The sequence below is a fragment of the Protopterus annectens genome, chromosome 15.part0 (genome assembly GCF_019279795.1).
Source record: "Protopterus annectens isolate FY-2018-M chromosome 15.part0, PAN1.0, whole genome shotgun sequence".
Classification (NCBI taxonomy): domain Eukaryota; kingdom Metazoa; phylum Chordata; order Ceratodontiformes; family Protopteridae; genus Protopterus; species Protopterus annectens.
Window position 1 is genome coordinate 629,605,971 of NC_056749.1, and position 25,518 is coordinate 629,631,488.

At 40.5% G+C, this 25,518-nt stretch overlaps 1 protein-coding gene across 1 annotated transcript in view; it reads left to right on the plus strand.

The window, feature by feature from the left end:
* Positions 1–25,518, plus strand: part of LRCH2 (leucine rich repeats and calponin homology domain containing 2) — a 2,522,829-nt gene that overhangs the window by 1,954,710 nt on the left and 542,601 nt on the right. The window contains exon 18 of the mRNA XM_044057297.1: positions 22,683–22,733. Within this exon, the coding sequence (XP_043913232.1) occupies positions 22,683–22,733 (51 nt within the window). The remainder of the gene's footprint in view (positions 1–22,682; positions 22,734–25,518) is intronic.

A 25,518-nucleotide genomic window follows, 5' to 3' on the forward strand; every position in this document is an offset into this window, starting at 1 on the left:
TTCATGCTTGGAGCTTTTCTCCCCGGGCCTCTACTGAAAATGGACATATATCCAGTTAGACTAGCCCGGTCAACAATTGTAAAATAAAATAAATAAATGGTAGATGAGCGGACGACCCGCTCTGTATTGCTATCTTTTGCCAGAGAGATATGATTCCATTTTCATTATGTAGGTGAATCTCTCACGAATGGTACAGGAATGATTTAGAAGTAGGGGGCTGTCAGTGTACATGAAGCATTTGCTGCACTGCCTCAGTAGACCCATGTCAACCAGGCTGGTAGGAGAAAAGGAGGGGGAAACTGACAGTTCATGGTCCCAGGAATAATCCTGGTCTGGCTATAACAGTTGAAGAGGGAATACAGCAGAGGCAGGTATTAGTAGGTTTAGGCAGGAGGAGCTCTGATTTAGGTAATATTTGCAAGGCTAGAGAGCAGACATCTTTAACGGCAGTTCCTCTGGACATTAGTGTGCAATGCTGTGCGATGCAGAAACAGGCACAGACAAGCACAAACCAGTTCAAACACTGGCTTTTTAAAGAAAGAAAACAGGAACCAGCCAAAGTTCAAAGTATCCAATCAAAACACCCTAAACAGAGGCCTGCAACAGTAACTCTAGCTAGATCAGACCAAACTGTACCTTCCTCCCACAAGAGCACAGCTGGACCTCTCCAGACAAAAGATTAACTGTTTTACAAGCTGCAAAATTTACAAACCGTTCTAGATTCTGCAACCCTGAACGTAGTCTATGCTAGTGTTTTTCAAGTGCAGCAAAAAGTAAAATGAACTGAACAAGCAGATGAGCAGTAATTACAATTGTAAGAGGACTTCAATTAACATACAATCTAAAAAAATGCCGTAAAATACAGTTGAACAATTAAGAAAAAATAGTTATGTTTAAAAGATAAACCTGATTATTATTATATCCTTCACTATCCCTCACCACCTTCTTATGTTTCTTGTTAGTTACAGTGGCAACATGCTGCTGAACTTTCACAAAATCACCATTATGCAAGGTACTAAATCTCATGAAGCTTGGATATCTCCTAATATTATTATCCGCATTCTGAAAATACAATAAATAAATAATAAAATAAATGCATTCCTTGCTTGAACAGAAGGAATGTGTAGCATACCTAGCACGTCTGTCTCTGTTAGAATACAGCCGGGTAGCTGCCTTTAGGGATCGCTGTGAATTAAAACATTTATTTTCATAGTGTACACCTGCAGCAGCTGTGCTTTTCAGCTTTGCCGCTCTATGATGAAATGCTGCTTCAGCCTTTTGGTTTCAGCGATGTAGCTCACAGGGACATGTCTCATGAGTTGAATGCCGGAACCCAGTAAAACGAAGGTTTATATGGAAGAATGCACTTGGCTAACATCAGAACTTAAAATAGCTCTTTCAAGTCTAGAACTCTAACCTGCAGTCAGTGGAAACAACCCTCAGACAGGCACCTCCAAGAAAATTATCTGCTGCTCAAGAAAAATATGACTTGCTTCCAACACAGCTAAAGTCAGTTCCCTCAAAGATGGGGAGTGCTAGTTACCAGTCCTTAATTTTGGAAAGAAGTTAACTCAATAACTTGGAGGAATTATAGACACCATCAATTTCATTAATTCCTTTAAAGATAACTGTAACTTTGTTAATGAATATAAACAGGTTCTAATAGAAACCATTCAGGTCCTAATGAAGAAATTAGGCCAAATATAGACCCCTTCTCTGATTGTAACTGCATCACAAGAAGAACCCACTCAACCATCTTAGCTATGCACATGAGCAGAATATAGTCCAACTGTCTGTTTCAGACAATTTAGTAAGAAAGAAGTTAAAGAAGCTCTTTTTAATGGAATTTTGAAAAAGTAACGGCAAGGTCATTGTGTTTCGCCTTTCCTTCCTCAGAATGGCTGCACTCCTTTTTGCTAAACCACTCACCCACATCATTCACCTTTCAGTAACCTCTGCTATCTTCTCTAACACTTTCAAACAAGCCTTCATCATATACCAGCCCCCCCCAAAAAAAAAAAAATCAAAAGACTGCAAAGAATGCAAGCTCATAGTAAATTTATGTCCTTTAACAAAAACTTTCAAATGTTAGTCTATCAAGAAATTTTTAAGCAATTTAATAAATGTTGCCTCCTTTGTTACATCAAACATGGATTCCAAAAACTCCTTTAGTATTGTAACAATACTATTCTCTGCCAAAAACACCATCATTAACAATATGGATGATTCCAAGCTAACATGACAGCCTTTTCATATATATGACAAGAACCTCCAAAATTGTCATTCATAACCTTTTCCTTTATAAACTTAGTAAATTTAATTTTTGCTCAACATCCATAAGATGTTTTGAAAGCCATTTACAAAATAAAACATTCCAAGTACTAGCAGGTGACTCACTGTCTAGACATTGCAATAGATGTACCAGAAGGGCATTCTGAGGGATCTATATTATAAAGTCGAACAACCAAAATGTCGACTTACCTTTGATTGACACCTACATGTCGAAGCTGCACTTTATCGAACAGCCAAATCATCTATTCTTTTCCAAGGGAATGAAATTGGTTGGCCATTCTGTTGCATCTGCCCTTTTCCCGACTGTAGTGCGATCTCTGTGTTAGTCTGTTTAGTTGGGGGGGTGTGGGAGGCGCAGCCTCACACTTAATAGTGTTTATTTTATTGTGGTGTCTGTTGTTGGCCTACCGATTTCTTTCCGTTGGAAAGAAATAAATGATTTGGAGTTTCGATGAAGTGCAGCTTCGACATTTAGGTGTCAGTCAAAGGTAAGTCAACATTTTGGTTGTTCGACTTTATAATATAGACCCTTCTTGGGCTGCTTTTGTTTTCATTATTCGTTAATAGTATTGCCACAGCCCTAGCCCATCTCAGTATTGTCATATATGCTGATAATCTCCTGCTGTTAAAATCATGTTGAGACACTACTACCCTACAGTAAAACCTCCAAACCAATTTTAATAGACTCTACTATTGGACAAGTTACAGTATGCAGCTTATTAATCCTAGAAAAATCAAATGTTAGTAGGCTTTGGTACCCCACAAAAACTGAAAAACTCTGAACATTGCCCACCCCTACTGTAAATCTTATCTGGGACACTCCTCCCAGTCTAGTGTCATTGGCTCATTCTACCTAATACAGAGAGAACATTTGATAAGGCCTTCTATTTCTCCTTTTTCCCTTTCAAAAAAAAAAAAAAATTGCCTGAATCTCCTTGTGTTCTGACTGTGCTTCTCAAACATTTTGGAAATATAGAATATATTTTAGAGCATTTATTATAACTGTAATTGCCTTAATATTGCTACAACTCAAGTGCTCTGGGTTGCACTGCATCTGAAGTGTTTGTGTGTTTTAGATGTTTTTCTGTATATATAGACTTATCTGTATATGTAGACTAGCTACTTATTCTGTTGGGTTACTGCCTCTTAAATAATTTTTCAATTGTGCACTTCCCTTACTTCATTTAAAAAGTTTTAAATTGGTAATTTTGTAGAGTTTTAATTGCATTTACTGTTTAGGACTACACACTCAGCTTTGCTTGTCTCAGGACTTTATTTTCTGTGCTCAGAGCTATCCAGACCTTGCTGTGGTAGAGGGAAGACCTACTGCCTACCAGTGGGACTGGTGAGCATTGTACTACCTATGTAATGCTAGAGGAGTGGTTTACAGTTCTGAAATTGTAATGTTGTTATCCTTTTTGGGCTGATTTCTATCCCTTTCAACTTTCTGGCTCAAAAACGCATGTGTTTGCACATTTTTCACATCGTGCAGTACTGCGAGGCTACAGTTAAACTATTCCAGGTGCCAGAAAGTCTGCTCTTCAAAATTTCCCTTAAAACTAGCTGGTTTCTCAGTAGTAGCACTAAAATCTGAACCCCTGTGACTAGCACTTGCTCTAGAACCTGCTGAAAAGCACTAGGAAGCCTGAAACTGATACAAGCGCTCAGTTCTCCTTGTCAATAAGGAGAAATTAATCATAGGCACTAAACAGTCTATAATTGCAAAGTACCTTGCAAAGGTAAGGGAAAACAGCTCTTAAACTTTACAAAAATGCACCTAAACAGGCATGTCCATGGGTCAGCTTCCAGTGATTTCTCCTGTCCACCTGGTGAATCTGGGCATACTGGGGCAATGCGGCAACTGCCTCATGTACACAGACAATCCTCGCCTCCTACCACTCAACACTACAACCTGCGAGAGATGCACTTACATAGCCAAACTGGAGGCAAAGCTCTTTCCGGCCAAGATTGTGCTAGACAGTCAAGAGGAAAAGGTTAACATGTGCATTACACCTCAAGCAACTCATAGCCCTTCAAACCCATACCATCAACACCCACACATAGCAACACTAAACCCACATATGCAGAGGCCCTTAACATTAACCCGCCCAAGCAACAAGGACCTCCAAAGCCGAAAAGCAAACAAACACCAGTCCCAACCAAAGTGACACATAGCTCACAACACCAGTGTGCCACCCAACAACAGCCCCTAAGGCAAGACAATGTACCCAACACTTTAGTCATAGGTGACTCTATAATCAGGCACACTGATGTCCCACTCACCAGGCTGAACAAGGAGAAAATTACAGTCAGCTGCCTGTCGGGTGCCAGGATCCGCCACATGACGCATGCACTCAAGTCACTCCACAACAAGTACAAGTACTCTGCCATTGTCCATGCTGGAGTGAATGACTTGAGACGTACCTCCCTGGACTACATGAAAAGAAACATGGAAGAGCTCTTGGATTATGTGACCCAGGCAGGTATGACCCTAGCCCTGAGTAGCATCCTGCCTTTGCCCAGAATGATACCACAGTATAAGCACAAAATGATTGACTTCAATAATTGTCTAAGCTTCTGGTGTCATTCAGAGGGGATCCAGTATTTGTATGCCTGGGAAGACATGATCGACAAACCACGATGCTTTGCCAGAGATGGTCTGCACCTATCACCCCTGGGATTCAGGTTACTGGCTAAAGCTCTTGCCACCCCTATAGTGCCTTTTTTAGGCAAGGTTCAAAGGATATAACCACCACCATAATGAATACAAGCATGCAAAATCGGAAGGTAATGCTACTCAGTGCTAGAAGTCTAAACCTCAAAATGCACTCTCTCGAGGCACTCCTAAAAATGGAGAACATCGATATCTGTGCAGTAACTGAGACCTGGTTCAAGGCTCCAGGGAGCATCCCTGCAATACCAGGCTACAATTCTTACCACACTTTTCGGCCACAAAACCAAGACCAAAACACTAAAGGTGGAGGAGTGTCCATATTCACACCTCCAGGCTAGTTGCCCAACACAATGCATCTGAAATTCTCCAGGTGCAACTAACACTAGTTAAGACTGCAATCCAAATTGTAACTTGCTACAGATCCCCCACCATGCCCCAAGATTCTCACTACACCTTTCTAAACATACTGGAAAATATTAAGATACAACCAAACACCCTAATACTGGGTGATTTCAACTACCCTGCCATTAATTGGGAAAACTACTCGGGTACCAACTCCTTTTCCCAACGGTTCTTGGAATTCATAAATTCCAACACCCTGGATCAACTAATCCATTGTCCCACCAGGGGCTCCAATATCCTAGACCTGGTCATTACCAACATGGGAGATAGATGCTCCAAACCAGTGGTCACCCCCTCATTGGTCAGGTCTGACCATAAGCAAATCACCCTTGACATCCACATCCCACCTCACCCCCAGTAAGGAAACCTCCTTAAAAAACTTCTCCAAAGCCAACTTCATGCTACTGAAGTCAGAAGTGACAAACTTCACAACACCCATGCAGACAGGATCTGGAAGTTCGACTGCAGAATCCTACACTAAGGCACTGTACGAGCACATCCACTCGTGCATGAATGGTGCCATCCCAAATAGAACCAAGATGCTCTTCTCCAAAAAAAGGAAGCCAATCTGGTGGTCCTCTGCTATAAACAAACTATACAACAGAAGGAAGAAACTGTTACAGAAAAGAGGAAAATCCCAGGATGCAAAAAACTCCCTCACCAGCCTCAGTAAGAATCTGAGATCCCGCATAAAATCCTCAAAAGCTAGTTACGAAAATAAAATTGCCAAAGATTCCAAAGACAACCACAAGGCATTCTGTAGTTATGTCAAGAATCTAAATGGCAATGCTCAGATCTGCTCTGAGCTACAACAGAATGGCATTAAATATACTGATCCCAAGGATATTGCCAATATCCCGGCAGATCGATTTAATGCCAACTTCACCCCCCTCTCACCCCCTAAAGGGCCCATCTCAATACCAAAAGATTGCCAAATTCCGATAATCACGGCCACACAAGTAGAAACCACACTCTCCAAAGCTAAGAATACAGCATCCAGGGGACCAGATGACATCCTAGGCTGTGTACTACATGAACTACAAAATTAACTGGCACCTCACCTAAGTGTCATGTTTAAACATAGCCTCACCTTAGGCTTTGTGCCCACTGAGTGGCATACAGCTACAGTTATCCTGCTCCACAAGGGAGGATCCACCTTGGATCCCGGGAACTACAGTCCCATCAGTCTGACAAGCCTGATCTGCAAGGGCATGGAACGCATTATCATGGAACTTATAAACAAAGACATTGGCAACCTTCAAACACTGGACCCCACCCAGTTTGGGTTTGTGAAGGGCCGATCTTGTCTCCTGAATCTGATTGACTTCTTCAAATCAGTCTCCAGAGCTGTGGACAAGGGTAAGGCGGTCTACACAGCCTATCTGGACCTCGCCAAGGCCTTCGACACCATCCCCTACTCTGGAATCACAGATAAACTTACTAAGCTGGGCATAAATCCCTACGTCACTCGATGGGTTGCCAACTGGCTTACTGACAGAACCCAGACTGTAGAAGTAGCCAATGCCAAATCCAGCTCCAGACAAGTGGAGTACCTCAGGGTTCAGTCCACTCTTGTTTGGCATTTACTTCTCTGAAGTACAGGCCAACACTAAAGGACTGTGGCTAACAAAGTTTGCAGATGATTGTAAACTGGGAGCCATTATTGAATCCCCAAATGATGTGGATATTCTACAAAAGGGCCTTACAGAAACAGATGCCTGGTGCCAGAGCCATGGGCTCAAGCTTAATGCCAAGAAATGTATAGTTATCCCCTTTGGAAAAAAAACATGTACCCATGAATTACCACATAGGTGGCAGGACACTAAACATTGAAAGTGTGATGACAGACTTAGGGACACAGGTGGACAGTGGTCTCACTTTCGATAACCCCATCACCACAACAGTCAGGAAATCCTATGTGGCACACCTCATCACTAAGGGCTTTTCATCCAGAAAAAAGGAGGTCATTGTCCCACTGTACTCATCCCTCATTAGACCCATAGAGTATAATGCCCCGTTTGGTATGTACCTCACAAGACATCTGAAACAGCTGGAAAGGCCACAGAAATACCTCACTAAAAGAATCACAGGCCTAAAGCAGATGCCATATACTGACCATCTAAAAAAAACCCCAGCTATACTCTGTGGCATATCGTCTATTCAGAGGCGATCTCTGCTTAACATACAAGGCCAAGTCAAACCCTGAGCTGTTGTACATGCTCCACTTAAAGAAATCCCAATCCCTCAGAGCCACACGCTTCAGGGAGCTAAACCTTATCATCACAACAAACAAAACATGCTGGAGGGATAGGTTCCTGACCCAGAGACTCCCCATACTCTGGAATAAGACTGCCCATACATGTCAAGCGGAGCGCCTCATTGGCCCTCTTCAAAAGGAATCTTGATGATTGGATGGGAGATAAGAAATTCACCCCGGGGATCATGTCAGTTGCCCTGCTATCAGGGGCCCAGAGAAGTAAATATTGTGGGAAGAAATATCCAGGGAATTGTTATGGCTAGGCTTGCATAGGCCTTAGAGCCAATAGCCTAGTACCAACCTATGAACCCATAATAAGCGACATATCAGGCAATATACTGTCTTTAATAGATTAAAATTTTCTGCGGATCACATTAGACCCTACTTTGACATTAATAACCCATTCAGATAATATTAACAAAATCCTTGTACAACTAGTTATGTCACAAGCTTTACTACCGCCTTACCCCCACCACTCGCAAAGTTAAAGCTAGAAATGTATTTATACAAACATTTGAGTGCAACCTCCCTTTAAGAGCTCTTCACTCTGCTACAAACACACCCAAGTTACAAAGTATTTTAAATAAGATCTATCAAATAGGTTTATTTGCAGTATAAAGTGCTCATTACTCCCAACTCCTCCAGTGTTTTAAGTGTCTAGCTGTTAATGAAAGAGCAACTTTACTAGGTTCACAGATATACAAATTATTAAAAATGGGGAATTGTCCATCTTTAAGATCCAAGCTACAAATTAATCAACCTAACTGCTGTCTGAGAGAGAGTGAGGTAGAGAGCTTACACAACCTGGAACCTGTAGTGGAGATATGATTAACAAGGATACATTTCTGATTTTCACTCAACATTCAGAGAAGCTCCATTGCACTACTGTTGATCAAAAGCTGAATGTAAAACCAGTCTACCTGCCAAACATGAACTAAGGATTTCTACACTAAATGTAGGTTTATTGACGGGATGTAGCTTGAAGTGAGTGGCATGATGATAAGGAGGTTGGACATGCTCTTTATCGAGGAGACAAGATGAAAGGACTTAGGTCTGGCAAATGGCTTGATGGTGACCAACACATGGTTCAGCAAGAGAGATAGTCAAAAGATTACATAGAAGAGTGGCCAACATGCAACTCGGGCAGATTTCCTGCTAGTAAGGAAAGGTCGTTTGAGTAGAGTCGGCAATAGTGAAGCTATCTTGAATGAAACAGATGGCCCATAGCATAAACAATTGGTTGCCACAGTCAGATGCAAACAATGGTCAGAGGAGGCTCTATGGTCAACAAAGACTTGACTGAGGACCTGAAAGTTGAATAGAGAGAGAGCACAATAGTTCAGGGCTGTAGCACCTCAGAAATAAGAGGAAGTAGGTATAGTTGAAGAAGAAGAATGGTAGTGCCTCAAAACAGTATGTGTGAGGGCTATGGAACAGCTGTGCAGTCAAGCCAAGTATGGAAATAAGGTACATATGGAAAGCAGATGACGAAATGCAGAAGATTAGGTAGTCATCAAAAGAATGGAGGATTGCAGGAAAAATTAGGGAACAGAAAAAGTGGACCAGGCTAAAAAAGAATACTGGCTGGCTAACCAAGAAGGCTGAGAGAGCAGTTACAATAGCAAAGAACACATCAGGACACTGTACCAACTTCTGCAACAGCACCTCTGATGCCTTGTTCAGAGACACTGTACCAACTTCTGGAAAGTGACTTAGCAGATGGCACAAAGAAACTCTTGTCAGGTTGTAAGGCAAAGATGCCAGTAACAATCTGCTCATCAGTCCACAGGACTTCAAAAGCAGATGGACGGAGTACTTTCAGCAACTTCTGAATTAAAAAAAAAACACCGAATCTGTACTGCCCCAGGCACAACCTACAAGGAAAGAAGAATAGGAGCCCATCCTAGAAGAAGGAAAAACAGCACTAAGGAATATTTAGTCAGGGAAAGCAGCAGGGTCAGAGGAGTTTGACAGATATGCTTAAGATGTTAGGAGAGAAATGGCTTCTGAGGGTGCCCATAGCAGTATGGAGAGAAAGGCATATCCCAGATGACTGGAGAATAAATTTGCTTGTTCCAGTGTACAAGAATAAAGGGAACATTCATATCTGTGGGTAGAATAGTGGTATCAAACTCCTGTCCCACTGCATGAAAGTTCTGGAGAGATTGATAAATGAATATGCAGATTAGTAGAAAGTAAGATGAGAGATGAGCAGTTTGGATTCAGATCAGGATATAGCATGACTGACCCAGTGAGGAAAGAGTCACACTCGAAATTCCTAGACTTGGAGAAAGCATATTAAAAGATCCCAAGAAAGTTGATTTTGTCAGTCCTGCGGTTGTTTAAAGTTCCAGAAAGACTGGTAAGAATCTGTGTAGACTCCATACAAGGACCCAATGACATAGTAAAAACAATGCTTGTACTTAGAGGGGTTCCAAGTGGGAGTGGTTGTGCATCAGGTTTGACCTGTGAGCCCACTGCTGTTTATGCTGATGATGGAATACATTAACAGACAAGGTCGGAGGGGTGACAGATCAACAAAACTGCTGTATGCAGATGATGTGGCATTATAGGCAGACTCTGAACAAGAACTTCAGCAAAGGACAGGGGAATGGAATGTAGACTTAAAGGCACACAGGATGAAACTAAATACAGATATGACTGCTGTAGTGGCAGCGAACGGGGGAAATTAGAAGAAGCTGAGAATTGAGATAGAAGAGAAAATAGTGAAACAAGTTAACAGCTTCAAGTACTTGGGACAATTGTTTGAGGAGAAGGATAGTAAGAGGTCAAAGCTAGAATCAGAGGGGCTGCAGCCAACTGGCACAAAGTGTCTGGAGTAGTGTATGACACAAGAATGTCAAAGAAGCTGAAACGTAAGGTGTACAAAACAGGGTTGTAATCAATTCTACTGTATGATACAGAAACCTGGGTAGTGAAGGCAGAGCAACTGAAAAAAAAACTAGAGGTGATGGAGATGAATGAAGTGTCTCAGATGGCTTGTTAGATGCACACTGTAGGACAAAGAAATGAGAACATCAGAGCAGAAGCCGAAGTAGCTCCATTAGCAGAGAAGGTCAAAGAACACATTAAGGTCATAAGGGTACATGTGCAGAAAAGCAGTAGTAAATCTGGTGAGGAATAAGGCCAAAGGAAATGAGATCATCTGGCAAAAAGATGGATGGTGTGAGAGAAGACCTGCAACAGTCAGACATGACTGTCAAAGAAGGCAAAGACTAGCACTGAATCAAGAGAGATAGTGACAGTTGACATGACACTCTTACCCTATGTAGAAAAATGGGAAGAAGAGGATTATGATGATTTTATGTTGTGCTTGCTGAGAGCATAGAGGTAGAACTAAGGAATGAAAGGACGAGGTACACTCTTGTAGCCCACTGTGTGACAGCTTGACAAGCACTAGCAGGGGTTGTACATGTCTGCTAGTGCTGGAGTTGAAAGTTTTTCATCCTTTCATGGTGAGGATCTTTGATTATACAATTCCAGCAGTTACTGCAGAATGCATGTCTGTAGCTCATCTGTTATGATGACTACATAATATGTTGTATGCACTCCTGGGTGTCCTTAAGCACAGCCCATGTTTTGTTTTTCTTTGCTTTCTCACCTCTCTGCTTATTGGTGGTACACTTTTGAGCTACAGGTATTTCTTCCTGTTTTTACATGGATGTGTTATTATATGGATGTGTAGCCCTAACCAAGGTAGTGGGTTCAGGAATGTCCAGATAAAGATGCGATTAGCCAGTAATGATCATGCCACTATGTGGCTCAGAGTAGGGAGACAGATAGGAACAGGAAATGCAAAGATTATGGTATGGGAGTGTAGAGGAATGGATTATGATGAAGTAAGGAGAGGTTCAGAGATGAATTGGGGGAAATGGGGATAGACTAAGGAAGCAAATAAGCTTTGTGAATGGGTCAGATATGCAGTACTCAGGACTGTGGGCAATGGTTTGCTGAAGTTCCCAAAAGAGGAAAAGGTCATATAGCTACTGTAAGGATGAAGTTAGGGATTAGAGCAAAAGACAGGCATACAAGAAGTGTAAGGGAAAGGGGGATGGGGTAAGTGGTAGAAGCACAATACAAAGAAGCAGTTTAGAAGAGCAAGCCCAGAGTCTGAAAGGGTGTTGGCAAAAGGGATCCTGAAGTGAAGGTAAAGTTTATATATATATATATATATATATATATATATATATATATCAAAAAGAAAAGAATAAAAGAATAATGGCAGACTTAGGCTGAGCAAAGATGGGAAAGGAGAGTTACTAAATTAATCATTTGCATCAGTCTTTATAAGGGAGAGCAAGGTGTATGCAGTGGTAGAAAGGGAGGTAGAACAAGTATGTGAGAGAAATGCACAGACATTAGGATAAAAGTGGGGAAGATGAGAGGGAACTGAGCTTGATAAGTGAGGGCAGGAATGAGATGAACTTTCTTCCTCCCTGGGGTCAAGTATCTAATAGTTTTCAGCAGTTCAGTTTCCAATATGGAAGTATCCAAGGACTGGAAAACAGCAGTTATGATTTATGTACATGGAGGAGAGTAGGAAAAATCCAGAGAACCACAGGCTTGTTAGTCCTACAGGGAAAGTCATGGAGAGAATCCTAAGGGGAAAAGGATAGTGATTTTCCAAGAAGATCTTACCCCCCGGACAAGAACCAATATGGAGTCATGGACATAAGCTGTCAGGCAGACCGGATGATGTTTTATGACAGGGCTACAAGAAAATCTTCCAAGGGCAGTACTCATAGATATGGTCTGTCTCAATGTCAGTAAATCGTTTGACTTAGCTTCACACAGGAGGTTGTTAGGAAAACCAGAATGTTTAAGGTGTGATCAGCAATAAGGCGCTAGATTGCTGCATAGTTAAAAAAATTTGACAGTAAGAGCTGTGGTGAGAGGGACATTACTAGGAATAGGGAAGGTGACTAGTGGAATACTACACAGGGTGATCCTGGTTCAAGAGCTCTTCATTGTAGGAGAAAACACAAAGCTAATGGTAACAACAATGGAGGATGGAATAGGGTCTGTGGATTGAAGGGTAACAATTCATATTCTTTGCAGACACATTGCAAACAGCAATTCTTGTGTAAAATATCTGACAACAGTGGAACTAATGGCATCTGAGGCAAAAACGGGGATCTGCAACTGTTGATTCTATCTGGACTAAACCATCAAGGTTCGTAGTGAGATTTCAGTGGAAGTAGCTAACAGAATATGAGGGTCTAATTTCAAGGTGACAGGCTGAAGAAGTAGAAATGTAATACTACCACTATACTGAGCCCTGGTCAGGCCACACCTTGTGTACTGTGTGTTGTTCTTTAGGAAAGGGATGGCAGGCTGCTAGGAGTTCAGAGGAAAGGCTGGGATGGAGAGCAAGTTATGTAAATGGAGACTATAGAGGACCCGAAGCTCTGCTCATTTGAAACCAGAAGAGACCAGGAAGACATGCTATTAGTATGTAGGATTATTTTAGAGATGTAAATGGGTCATTTTGAACAGGAAGGACAGAAGGGGAAGAAAGGGATAACAGGCAGCAAATTGTATAAATAAATTGATTGATTAATTAATTAATTAATTTTACATGTGTTTACCGGGTAAGTCTGATTAGACACAGGTCCTTTTTCAGCAGAGGCCTGGGGAGAAAAGCTCCAGTTATAAGAATTACTAATGTTGCAGAAGTTGACAGAGATTTGAGACATTATAGAGATATTCACAAACAATCGTTACATAATGATGGACAATACAATTCTATAGAAGTAAACATTTACATCACACATCATACATGCAGTTTAAATGAGAAAGAGACTAGTTTCCATACAGTTGAGGTCTAATATACAGTGGATATAAAAGGTGTACACACCCCTGTTAAAATGCCAGGTTTTTGTGATATAAAAAAATTCGACCACAATAAATCATTTAAAAACTTTTCCCAGCTTTAACCTGTACAATTCAGTTGAAAAACAAATCCGTTAGGGGAAAAAATATAAAAAATTAAAAACATACAATAAGCTGGTTGCATAAGGTGAACACCCTTAAACTAATACTTTGTCGAAGCACCTTTTGATTTAATTACAGCATTCACTCTTGTTGGGTAGGAGTCTATAAGCAAGGCACATATTGACTTGGCAATATTTGCCCACTCTTCTTTGCAAAAGTGCTCCAAATCTGTCAGATTGCGAGGGCATCTCTTGTGCACAGCCCTCTTCAGGTCACCCTACAGATTTTCTATTGGATTTAGGTCTGGGCTCTAGCTGGGCCATTCCAAAACATTTATTTTCTTCTGGTGAAGCCTTTGTTTTGCTGATTTGGATGTATGCTTGGGGTCATTGTCATGTAGAAAGGTGAAATTCCTTTCATCTTCAGCTTTCTAGCAGACACCTGAAGGTTTTGGGCCAAAAGTGACTGGTATTTGCAACTGTTCATAATTCTCTCCACTTTGACTAAAGCCCCAGTCCCAGCTGAAGAAAAGCAACCCCAAAGCATGATACTGCCACCACCATGCTTCACCATGGGGATGGTGTTCTTTTGGTGATGCGAGGTGTTTTATGCGCCAAATGTACCTTTTGGATTTGTGGCCAAAAAGTTCATCCTTGGTCTCATCAGACCATAACATATTTTCCCACATGCTTTTGGGAGACCTAATGCATTGTTTTGCAATTTTTAGCCGAGCCTGGATGTTTTTCTGTATAAGAAAAGGCTTCTGTCTTGCAACCCTAACCCATAGTCCAGACATATGGAGACTATGGGAGATTGTTGTCACATATAGTACACAACCAGTACTTGTCAGAAATTCCTGCAGCTCGTTCAGTGTTGCGGCAGGTCTCTTGACCAGTTTTCATCTTATCTTTTTATCAGTTTTGGAGGGACGTCCAGTTCTTTGCAATGTCACTGTTGTCCCATACAGGGTCCCGATCTACATAAGACAGAGCCCCTCACTATCACTCTTCAAGAGGAACCTTGATGAGTGGATGGGTAACAGAAAGTTCACACCGGGGATCACACCAACAGCACTACTAGATAGGGGCCAAGGGTACTAGTTGCTAGTACAAGGGTCTAGCGAACTACTAAAGGGGCGGTGAATACCGCACAACGTGGTTGGGCTAATATATGCCTTCGGGCAGATAGCTCAGTACCAACCTATGAACCTGTATTTTCTCCACTTTTTGATGACTGTCTTCACTGTGTTCCATGATATATCCAATGCTGTGGAAATTTTTTGTGCCCTTCTCCTGACTGATACCTTTCAACAATGACATCCCTTTGAATCTTTGTAAGCTCTCTGCGAACCATGGCTTTTGCTGTAGCAGGCAACTGAGTAAATGTCAGAAAAATCCTAGTAGGACAGCTGAACTTTATTCGGGGTTAATCAGAGTCTCTCTAATTGATGGCAGATGTGTACCCAAGAAGGCTAAATGCTGTAATTAAACCAAAAGGTGTTTCAACAAAGTATTCGTTTAAGGGTGTGTACACTTATGCAACCATCTTATTGTACATTTGTTGTTTTTTATATTTTTCCCCCTAACAGATTTGTTTTTCAATTGAATTGTACAGGTTATAGGTCACATTAAATGTGGGAAAAGTTTTGAAATTATTTATTGTGGTCTTTTTTTATATTGCATAAACCTGGCATTTTAACTGGGGTGTGTACACTTTTTATATCCACTGTAGGTGTGAGATAACCCACAGTGAACAGTATTTAATTAGAGACTGAGGTAAGGCCTGTCCAGAACATTTGCAGGAACAGAGCTAAGTGTCCATTAAGTGTAATGTTAGGAGCTTTTTAAATTGTATTATAGAGCAGTTGGAGGTTATTGGGGTTGGCAGTTTATTCTGTATTTTAGGAATAAAGTTTGAGAAGAATGAGTTCCCGGCTGAGTTATTTGCTTTGGTAATGTCTAGAACAAGTTTGTTACTGAACTGAGTGTTCTAGAAGTGGTGTATGGGTTGTATAAGATTTTGGAGAGCAGTGGTTTTATCTGAGTCATGCAGTATTTTATAGGCAAAGGTTAATTTATTAAAGTGTAGTAGTGGAGGACATTCTAGCCATTTTAGTTGTCTAAGAGATGTACAGTGATGTGTCCTGTATGAGGCATCAGTGGCAAATTTGGCAATTTTATTGTAACAGGATTCTAGTTTATTTAGATCAGTTTTGTGGAGGTTGGTTAGAATTAGGGAGGCATATAGGAGAGTTGACAAGAAGTGTGTTCGAGTGATAGTAGCTTTTGTTTTTGTTGTTAGAAATTGTGTCTGTATAGAAGATCTAGTTCCTTGTGGACCACCTTAATGGTTTCAGCTATGTGAATATTGAATTTCAGGTTATTGTCAATTTCTACACCTAGCCTAGCAGTTTAGTGTGAGTTATTGTGGTGATGATAGTTTTATTTTTGGATAAGATATTGAATGACAGGGAAGTTGATGGGGATCTTATTTGGTAGAAGAGAAGGAGCTTTGTTTTGTTGGGATTTAGAATAAGTTGAGAGTTAGTGAGCCATGTTTCCACAGATAGGAAGGAGTCTTATGTTATAGTGTGGAGGTTTTACAGGGAGAAGGCTGCACATATTAGAGTCGAGTCGTCTGCATATTGTACCACTGAGGCATGAAATGTGGAGGTGTGGAGCTGGTTGGTGAGGACAGAGAATAGCAGAGGCCGAAGGATGGAGCCTTGTGGAAAACTGAGAGTAGAGGGGAAAGTTGGTGTTGCCATTAGACGGCCTACTGTCGTCCTGATAGGTAGCTTTGGAACCAAGTAATAGGGGAGCTACAGAAGTTTAGGATGGAGAGAACACTGATGAGTTTATTGTGATTTACCATATCGAGGGCTTTGGACAAGTCCAAAAATATGGCAGATACAAATTGTCCATCATTTTTATAGTGGTTCTCTCTGTTAGTAAAGGGCATTAGGGCTGTGATGGTGCTGTGAGAGGGGTGAAAACCATATTGAGTATTTGCTAGTAGTTTATATGCGTGAAGGTAGTTCATGAATTGGGTATGTACGACTGCCTCTCTAAGAGTTTAGATAAGGGTGACAGGATGGCAGTTGGGCAATAATTAGTAAATTATGTGGAATTAAATCCCTTGATTAAATGTAGAGTGTGGGGGATTTTCCAAATAACAGGTACCAGGCTCTCTGATATAGATTTCATTATAAGTATGGCTACTGGGTATGCTATTGTTTCTGCTGCAATTTGCAGAATGTCAGCCAGGAGGTTGCCTGCAGTTAGGGTGGTTGGTTTTAACTTTTTAAGTAGTTTTTTTAATGGTATCGGTGTAATGAAAAGTGGTTGGTGCTGTTTTGGGAGTTAGTGCTGTGCCAGGGTGCGGAAGGGACAGAGTTGTTGGAGATGCTCTGAGAATTTTCAAGGGATTGGATAGTTTCTGTAAAGTATTTATTGAATTGGGTTGCTATATTATCAGAGTTGCTAGTTGATGATGATATAGTGGGAGTTGCTGATTTACCAGGCAGAAGTATATTAACTGCAGTCCAGGGCATTTGAGGGTTATTGTAGTGCTTTTGCTGGATATTGTGGTAGTAGTTGATTTTTTCCAATTTTACTTGTTTCTTAGCTTTGTTTTGCAGTTCTAAGAATGTTTCTTTTGAGATTTGGGTTTTGTTTTTGTGAAACTATTCCCAAGCCTTGTCCCTAGCCTTGAGTAGGAATCTGCATTCTTTACTTAGTCAGTGTGCATAGTAGATTTTGCTCTGATAGTTCTAGGGGGTGCGTGGCAGTTTAGTATCTCTAAGAAAGTGGTGTTGAAGGAGTTGACATCGTCTTCTAGGGGTAGCTGTCTGAGAGGTTCCCAGTTACAGCTTTTTAGTGTGGAGATGAACCTGTTTAGGTTTATGCTTTTTTAATTTCTGATTAACAGGTAGGTGGTTTGCTTTGTTTGATGAGGTAATAGAATCCAATCAAGGATAGACTGTTGTTTGGAAGATTTGTCAGTCCTCGTAGGAGATGTGATGAGTTGGATGCTTCCTAACCCAAGAGGGTTGTGTACCTATGAAATAGACAACTGGAATGAGTAGTTACAAAATAATCCACAGAAACATTCAAAGAGCATAGGATAAGTAGAAATGAGTTTAGTGGGGAATAGAGGAGAGATGGAATGATGAATGTACTTCAGGGGCAGACTAGATAGGTTTATTTTCTCTTTTTCTCAAAATGCAGACCGACATGTTGCAATTATACTTGCTTGATCAAGTTATACCCCTTTCAGGTGTATAATTAGAACCTGTACTATATTAGTATTTCAGAGAAAGTTATTTGCTATGCTATGCACTTTTGTAAAATAGCCTTTACTGTGGCAGTGATATGTGTATATATCCTATCATTCATGAAGTACAGCAGATATACTTCATTTTTTATGATGCAGTGCTGTAGCCTGCATGTTTCATCTCATAATGGTCAAAAATATAACATAGGTAGTTACAGGACTTTGGAAATGTCTCCCAATAGATATTAGATATTTAGCAAATCTGAATTTATTCAAGACCCTTCTAGAAATGTAGTTTGGGAGAAGTAAATATATTGCAGTGAAAGAGTCTATTTCTCATTGACCTACAGTTGAAACATTGGTACGAGTAAGCTTAAAATTTATATTCTAACTGGATAGTTGGCATTTTTACTTTCGAGTGTGTTCATAGGTTCATACTAGGCTATCTGCCCGAGGGCATTTACAAGCCTAGCCCATAGTTTTGTGGCTTACGCCACCCCTTTAGTATGGGGAACTATACCCATTATTTTGCTGTGCCTCTGTTGAGCAGTGACACTGAGGTAATCCCTGGGGTATATCTGCGATCTCCCATCCATTGGTCAAGATTTCTCTTGAACAAGGCCAGCGAGGTGCTCTGCCTCACATATACCGGGATTTTATTCCACAGCATAGGGAGTCTTTGGGTGATGAATCTATCCCTCCAGCACGTCCTATTAATAGCCGTGTCGAGGTTTAAGTCTCCCGCCCTTGTGGCTCTGACGGATCTAGATTTTTTGAGGTGAAGCATATTCATCAAATCTGGGTTTGACATGGCCTTGTATGTTAGGCAAAGGTTACCTCTGAGCAAGCGGTAAGCGACTGAATAGAGCTGGAGTTCTTTCAGTCGGGCAGCATAGGACAGATGTTTGAGACCCTTTATCCTTTTGGTGAGGAACTTTTGTGGCCTCTCCAGCTGCTGCAAGTGTCGGGTCAGATACATTCCGAATGGGGCATTGTACTCAATCATTGGTCTGATGAGTGATGAGTATAGGGAGACTATGACCTCCCTTGATCTAGATGAGAATCCCTTCATGATAAGGTGGGCAATGTAGAAGGTCTTCCTAACTACTTTAGCTACATGGGTGTCGAATGACAGACTACTATCAACCTGGGTCCCCAGGTCCCTGATAACTTCTTCTGTGCTCAGTGGATTGCCACCTATTTGGTAGCTAGGGGTAACCTTGTTTTTCCCGAAGGGTATGACTATGCATTTTTGGCATTTAACTTTAGGCCATGGCTCTGGCACCAGTTATCCGTTTCTGTGAGACCCTTCTGAAGGATATCTGTGTCAGATGTGTTTTCTACTATGGCCCAGTTTGCAGTCATCTGCAAACTTTGTCAGCCATAACCCTCCTGTGTTTGCTTGTACTTCGGAAAAGTAGATGCCAAACAAGAGTGGGCCCAGGACTGAGCCCTGTGGTACACCACTTGTGACAGGCTTTGAGTCTGACATGGCGCCAGCAACTCTGACCCTGTGGGTTCTGTCACTCAGCCAGTTTGCAACCCATCTTGTGATGTATGGGTTAACATTTAAGCTGATGAGTTTTTCAATGATACCCGAGTGGGGTATTGTATCGAAGGCCTTCGCCAGATCGAGGTAGGCTGTATGGACTGACTTTCGCTCATCAATGGCTTTGGTGACTGTTTCAAAAAGTCAACCAAGTTTAGAAGGCATGATCTGCCTTTGACAAAGCCAAACTGGGATGGATCCAAAGTCTGCAAATTCCCTATGTCTTTATTTATGAGGTCCATTATGATCCTCTCCATGGCTTTGCAGATAAGGCTTGTCAAGCTAATGGGCCGGTAATTTCCAGGGTCGGTGGAGGCACCGCCTTTGTAAAGTGGGACCACAGTTACAGTGCGCCACTCCCTGGGTACGTATCCAGAGGTAAGACTATGATTAAACAGCTGTCCTAGCTGTGGGTTTAATTCCTCGTTGAGTTCGTGGAGCACACAGCCGGGGACACCATCAGGTCCCATGGATGTTGTGTTGTTTTGCTTTGGAGAGAGCAGTTCTCACTTGGGCGTTGGAGATGTTTGGGGGGCTGCAATCGCTTGGTATAGATATCTCTCCTTTGGGGAGGGGAGAAGTTTGCACCGAACCTGTCAGCCAGTATGTTGGCAATGTCTGTAGGATCAGTAATCTTCACATCATTTTGAACTAGTTCTGAGCATATCTGGGAGTTTCCTCCCAGATTTCTAACATAGCTAAAGAAGGCCTTATGATTGTCTTTTGAGTCTTTAGCTATTTTTCTCTCAAAATTTGCTTTGGATGATTTTATGAGAGCTCTTAGTTTTTACTTATAGTGATCAAGGGTGTCTTACCTTTTAAGGATTTTGCTCTATCTTGTAGTAGCTTCCTCCTTTTGTTGTAGAGTTTGTTTATGGCTGGGGTCCACCAGACTGGACGCTTGCCTTTGGTACAAAGAGTCTTTGTTTTGCTTGGGATTGCCTTATCCATGCAGTCCTGCAGGTGCTGTTAGAAGGCATTTGTAAGTGATTCAGCGGCTTGAGTACTGTTTTCCGACGGCTCGGGGGCCTTAAAGGAGACCACACTAGTCTTTAGAAGTGTGAAGTCGGCTTTCGAGAAGTTCTTTACTGTGGTCTTTTTTATTTCAGGTGGGGGTGGGATGAGGACCTCCAGCGAGATTAGTTGTGATTGTATAAAGCTGCTGTTTTCTTATGTAAGGTTATTTTACAATCCTATGCTCTAATTGTGCATTGTGAGTACTGTGTTAGACTTCCTCTTAAGACCAGCTGTTCTCTACGGGATTTCTTATATATGTTTGAACATGTACGTGTGTTTTTGCTCTTGATTTCACAACTTCTGTTGCAGTGCACTCCACTTTTATGTTACTGCTTGGGGTACAACCTCAAGGTGTTGACTTACTGCCAGATGAAAGTCCTTAATGAAGACAGAAAATGTTTGCAAAGATAATCAACATACCATTAGATCTTAAAGGATAGTGCCATCTTTGCAGGAATGAAACCCACACACCACTGCTGGAAGGATTAGTTGTGGACCTTTGCACAAAAGGATAAAGCCCTTAGTGCATCCCAGACTCAATTAGTGACCCAGGCACTGGATACACTCGCAGAAGAGGATAGGGTGAGAGGCAGGTGTTGCCTATCCCATCCTGGAGTTATGGAAGCAGTCTAATGCACTACAGTATTGGTGACAACTGGTATATGTATTGATGGTCCAGGATCATGCAGTAGGCCATGCTCTGCCAAACTATGTTTAAACAGTAATCACACGCGCGGGCGCATACATACACACACACACATACACACACATACACACACACACTGGAAGGTGTGGCTTGCCTGTATTTTCGTGGGGACATGACATCTATCAGGGTGCAGCTAGGCGACTAATAGAAAGTCTGAAAAAGTTCTTGCTGCCTGTTTACAGGGTTGAGTTGCTTTATACATACTTGGAAAGAGATTACCCTCACCCCTCCAAGATGACAAGGTGATATGGTATGTTTGTATCAGGCAGAATGAGGGAACAAATAAATTGACAGAGTGCAGGAAAAGGCTTGAACGTTAAAGGTGGGGAGGGGCTTTGCATGCATTTAGCACAGGTCATTTCCAAAGAAGAATGTACAGTTTTCCATCTGTCATCGTAATTCCTTTTTGACAGAATGTAAGGGAAATTCTTGAGTCTGGGACATTGTGCTCACATTCTCCAAATTTTGCTTCTCTACTGGTATTTCTATTAGCACATTGTTTGCATAACCTGTTTCTCAGTGCAAGGAACTGAATATGGCACCAGATACTACATTTAGGAAAGTTGAGTGAGTTAATGACAGGATGAATGCAATTGCTTGGCATGTGTTAAACTGGTGTACTGTGAGGTAAGTATACCAAACGACAATGATTAAAGACACTATTTTCCCTGGAAAATAGTGCAAAATTCAGGAATTCAGGCTTAGTACTAGGAAAATATATTTTATAGAATTTGATATTTTAGGCTAAAACACTAACTTTAAAACTCTTTACTTCCAGTATCCACTGTTGTGTATTAGAATGTGTTTTAATTTTTTGTATAAATGCACTGAAAATATAGTGGCATCCTAGTAATGACCACAAATTACACTTGACAGTCACTTTTATAATTCTTAGAATTTCAACTTGTGAAAGTGGTATTTCATTTTTTAGTAATGTATGCATTTTCCTCAGAGATTTACTATTATGGTGAGTAACCTGTCATAATTATATTTTGTTTTTATAATCCTGTAACTGGATGTGCTGAATGCAGAAGCCAGAAAAATGCTTGAAGCCTAATTTATTAGTAAATATCTTACATTGGTTTATGAACAGATGTAATTTAAGATCGTGATCTAGTTTCTTTTAGTAACACACAATTTATTAAACAATTTTCTTCAGTGACGTGATTATAACTATTTTTGTTCATTGCATATTTTTTATCGGTGAAAAGGGATATTTTTATGTAGTCTACTGCAAGTATCTGACATTTCAGAAAGGACTGCGTTTATTTACCAGGCCAGTATGACATTCCGATTTTAGCCATAGAAGATTCACTTATTTCTGTGCATTAATAATTTAGCCTCATCTGTGGAACATAGACTTCAAAGCCTCGTATACGTGGTTAATAGCTTTTACTGTTAACAGTCTTTGTTTTGAGAAGTATGTTTTGTCGTACATAAGTCATTCCATCATTTATGTCCAGATGCATTTTTTTTTTGTTGTTAAAATTGTAAGTTAAAGCATATTGAGTAGGAGTGAGTATATTATTTTTAAAAACAAATTTCATTTCCTTAGCAAAATGATGATTCTTCATGCATTTCACCACAATCTCCAGTGTTCCCAGAGGTACTTATTTTTATTATAATTTATCTCTTTTCCTTTCTCTCTTGATATCATCTAAAAAGAAATGGACTGAAGAAATCAAATGTTAAAAGCAATTTATTAATTTTCAGGAGAACTGCTTATAAATCTAAACTGTTTCGAAACTGACATTTTCGTTCTAATGTCAGTGATACTAAAGAAAACAGACTTGTTTGAAAAATCACCTTTTTACATTGTTTTGATTAAACTTTTTGCATGGCTGTGTTTTCCATCAGACTGCATAAGTCTTGGCACTTAACGGTCACCAGGCACTAAAAGCACATGGAAGGTTTCCTGTCCCATTATCTAATGATGTAAGATGTGGGAGTATATAGATAACATACTGTTCTTTTTACTCATCAGAGTTTGAGTGCTATAGAAAAATAATTTGCTTTTTTGCTTCTCTACCTTTGTGAAATAACCATTTTTATTAGGGTTTTGACATTGTAGCAGCATTTTTCATTGTTTAGAATATGTCTACACTGAGAGAGACTTATTTGATATTTATGATCACTGTTTTTTGAAAACCATGCGTGAATGGGCGTTCCTTCGTTAAAGGTTGTGCGTTAGACCCGGCAAGCCAGCATGTAAAAATCTACTGCCAATCATTAGCGGACCGGAGTTCCGCTGTGGCGACCCCTAACTGGGAAAAGCCGAAAGACACAACAACAACAAATTGGAAAGCTGTGAAATATGTTGGGATTGATCGCATAATTAGAAAGTACTGATTACCTTTTAGTTTACGTGCATGCATTGGAGATCCCGCTTTACATAATTAAAGGGGAGACAGTTTCTACAGTCATTATGTGTGTGTATCATGTTCAGTATAAAATAACTTAAAATGGTAGTAAATGTGTGGCAGGATCATTGTGACGTACCAAGAACATTTTTTTGTCACAAGTTCAGCTACTGTATGGTAGTTTGGTGACTATCTAGTGCAGAATATTAACTTTGGAGTCATTTTTACTCCATTGAGGCATGCAGGGAACAGCTCTAAATATGCGCCAATATGCTGGCTCCATCACTTAAACTGCAGACAGAAAGCTTCTCAGTTATGGATATGTGCACTGAAATTTGTTATCTCTTTCATTTTCTTTGTAGTGTAGCATTCCAAGATGCTGTTTGTAGATCCTACAAAGCATTTTTCTTCACAGTTGATGTAGAGTTATGATTTTGGAAGCTTTGGAAATCATACAGTGGACACAACTTTCTTTCTTCACTGTTGGTTTACTGAGGCCGTCTTTTCATTGTAACACCTTGTAGTAATTCTGTTTCGGAGTCAGTGTCATTGTAGTTCTGAAATTCCTTTACTTTTGTCACTACTTACTGTGGTATTATGCAAAGAACCTATTCTTCTAGTAATTGTGTGTATCTGTAGTAAATACACTGTGCTATGTGCATCTCCTGTTTAGTTTCTTGCCTGGTGTTCTGCTTATCTTCGTAGGTTAGATAATATCCATAACCATGGGGTTACCTTGTGCAAACACTATTAAATAAGCATTGTGAGGGTTTGTGGTCTTTTTTCACCTGGACTTCTTTAACATAGCCATAGTCAAAGAATTTCTAACCTGCATTCACTATTGTTTTCTGCCTCTATCTTTTTTGTGAACCTGTAAATGCTGTTGACCCATAGGCAACTGTTCTTTTCTCTTGTAAGGTTACAGCTGCAATACCATTCTGACTAGCATCTCTTTACAACACAACTGACTTTCTTATCATACTATATTAGCATTGGAGAATATTATAGTAGTTTAAGTTTAAAAAAAAAACAAAAAAAAAAAACTTTTCCACATCATTGCACCATTCCTGTGTTAAATCCTGCTGCAGTCTCTTTCACAGAGACGTAGTTACCTCAGATATATATCAGGTATACGATTTGCAAAATAATTAATCTGGCCTTTATTTGCGCAGTTGCTTAGCTTTTTAATTTGTCATGTTTAAGATCCTCTTATATTCATATATGAAGTATGCATCCATGTGTTTCGGACTGATCACTCTTACATACATTTGAATGTATTAAACCTAAAGTGATGCTGTTGTAATGTCTTCAACAACTCTGTCAGTCCCCTGTAATGCCATTCTGGTATTTGACCCCCTAACAGATCATCAGATCTTACATTATCTAGTTTGTCTCCTTCAAAACCAAAGGACTGGTTACCTCAGACAGCTCTGAGCCTGCACCAATGCATCCCCCCAACGCTTAATTCCTACAATGCAGTGCATTTCCCCTAGCTCTCCATATCTCATTTGCTGCCATTTCTTCCAGACGATGATCATCCAAGTTCAAGTGAGCAGTGGGCTAAGTCAGCCTAATTTGTACTACCTGTACTGTGGATTTAGTATTGCTAATAGTTCATTGTCTCAGTTAGGCTTGTCTTACTTAATCTGTAATTTTTTCTGTCAGAATCTTCCCCATTCCTCAGCTAGATGGCTGCACCTAACCTCTATCTTACTGATTTACTTTTTCCTCATAATACACAACTAAATTCTTTGTGATCTCCTCGATAATATCTTGCTTGTGTATGAGATACAAATATTATTGTGGATTGTGTGTTAACTACTGTAGTGTGTTTGACTTTTTTCCTGTTGACTGCCATTTATAACTTTTCTACGGACTAAGATAGGGCTTTTGGTGTAAGATATGTTGCAGCTGTAGCTTTGCAAATGTGCTGTGGTACATGTATAATCTATGTATAGTATGTCTGGTGTGGGAATATTTGACTCATTGCTTCCTAGAAGTGTATTCTCATCAGGAAAGCAGAATTCCTGT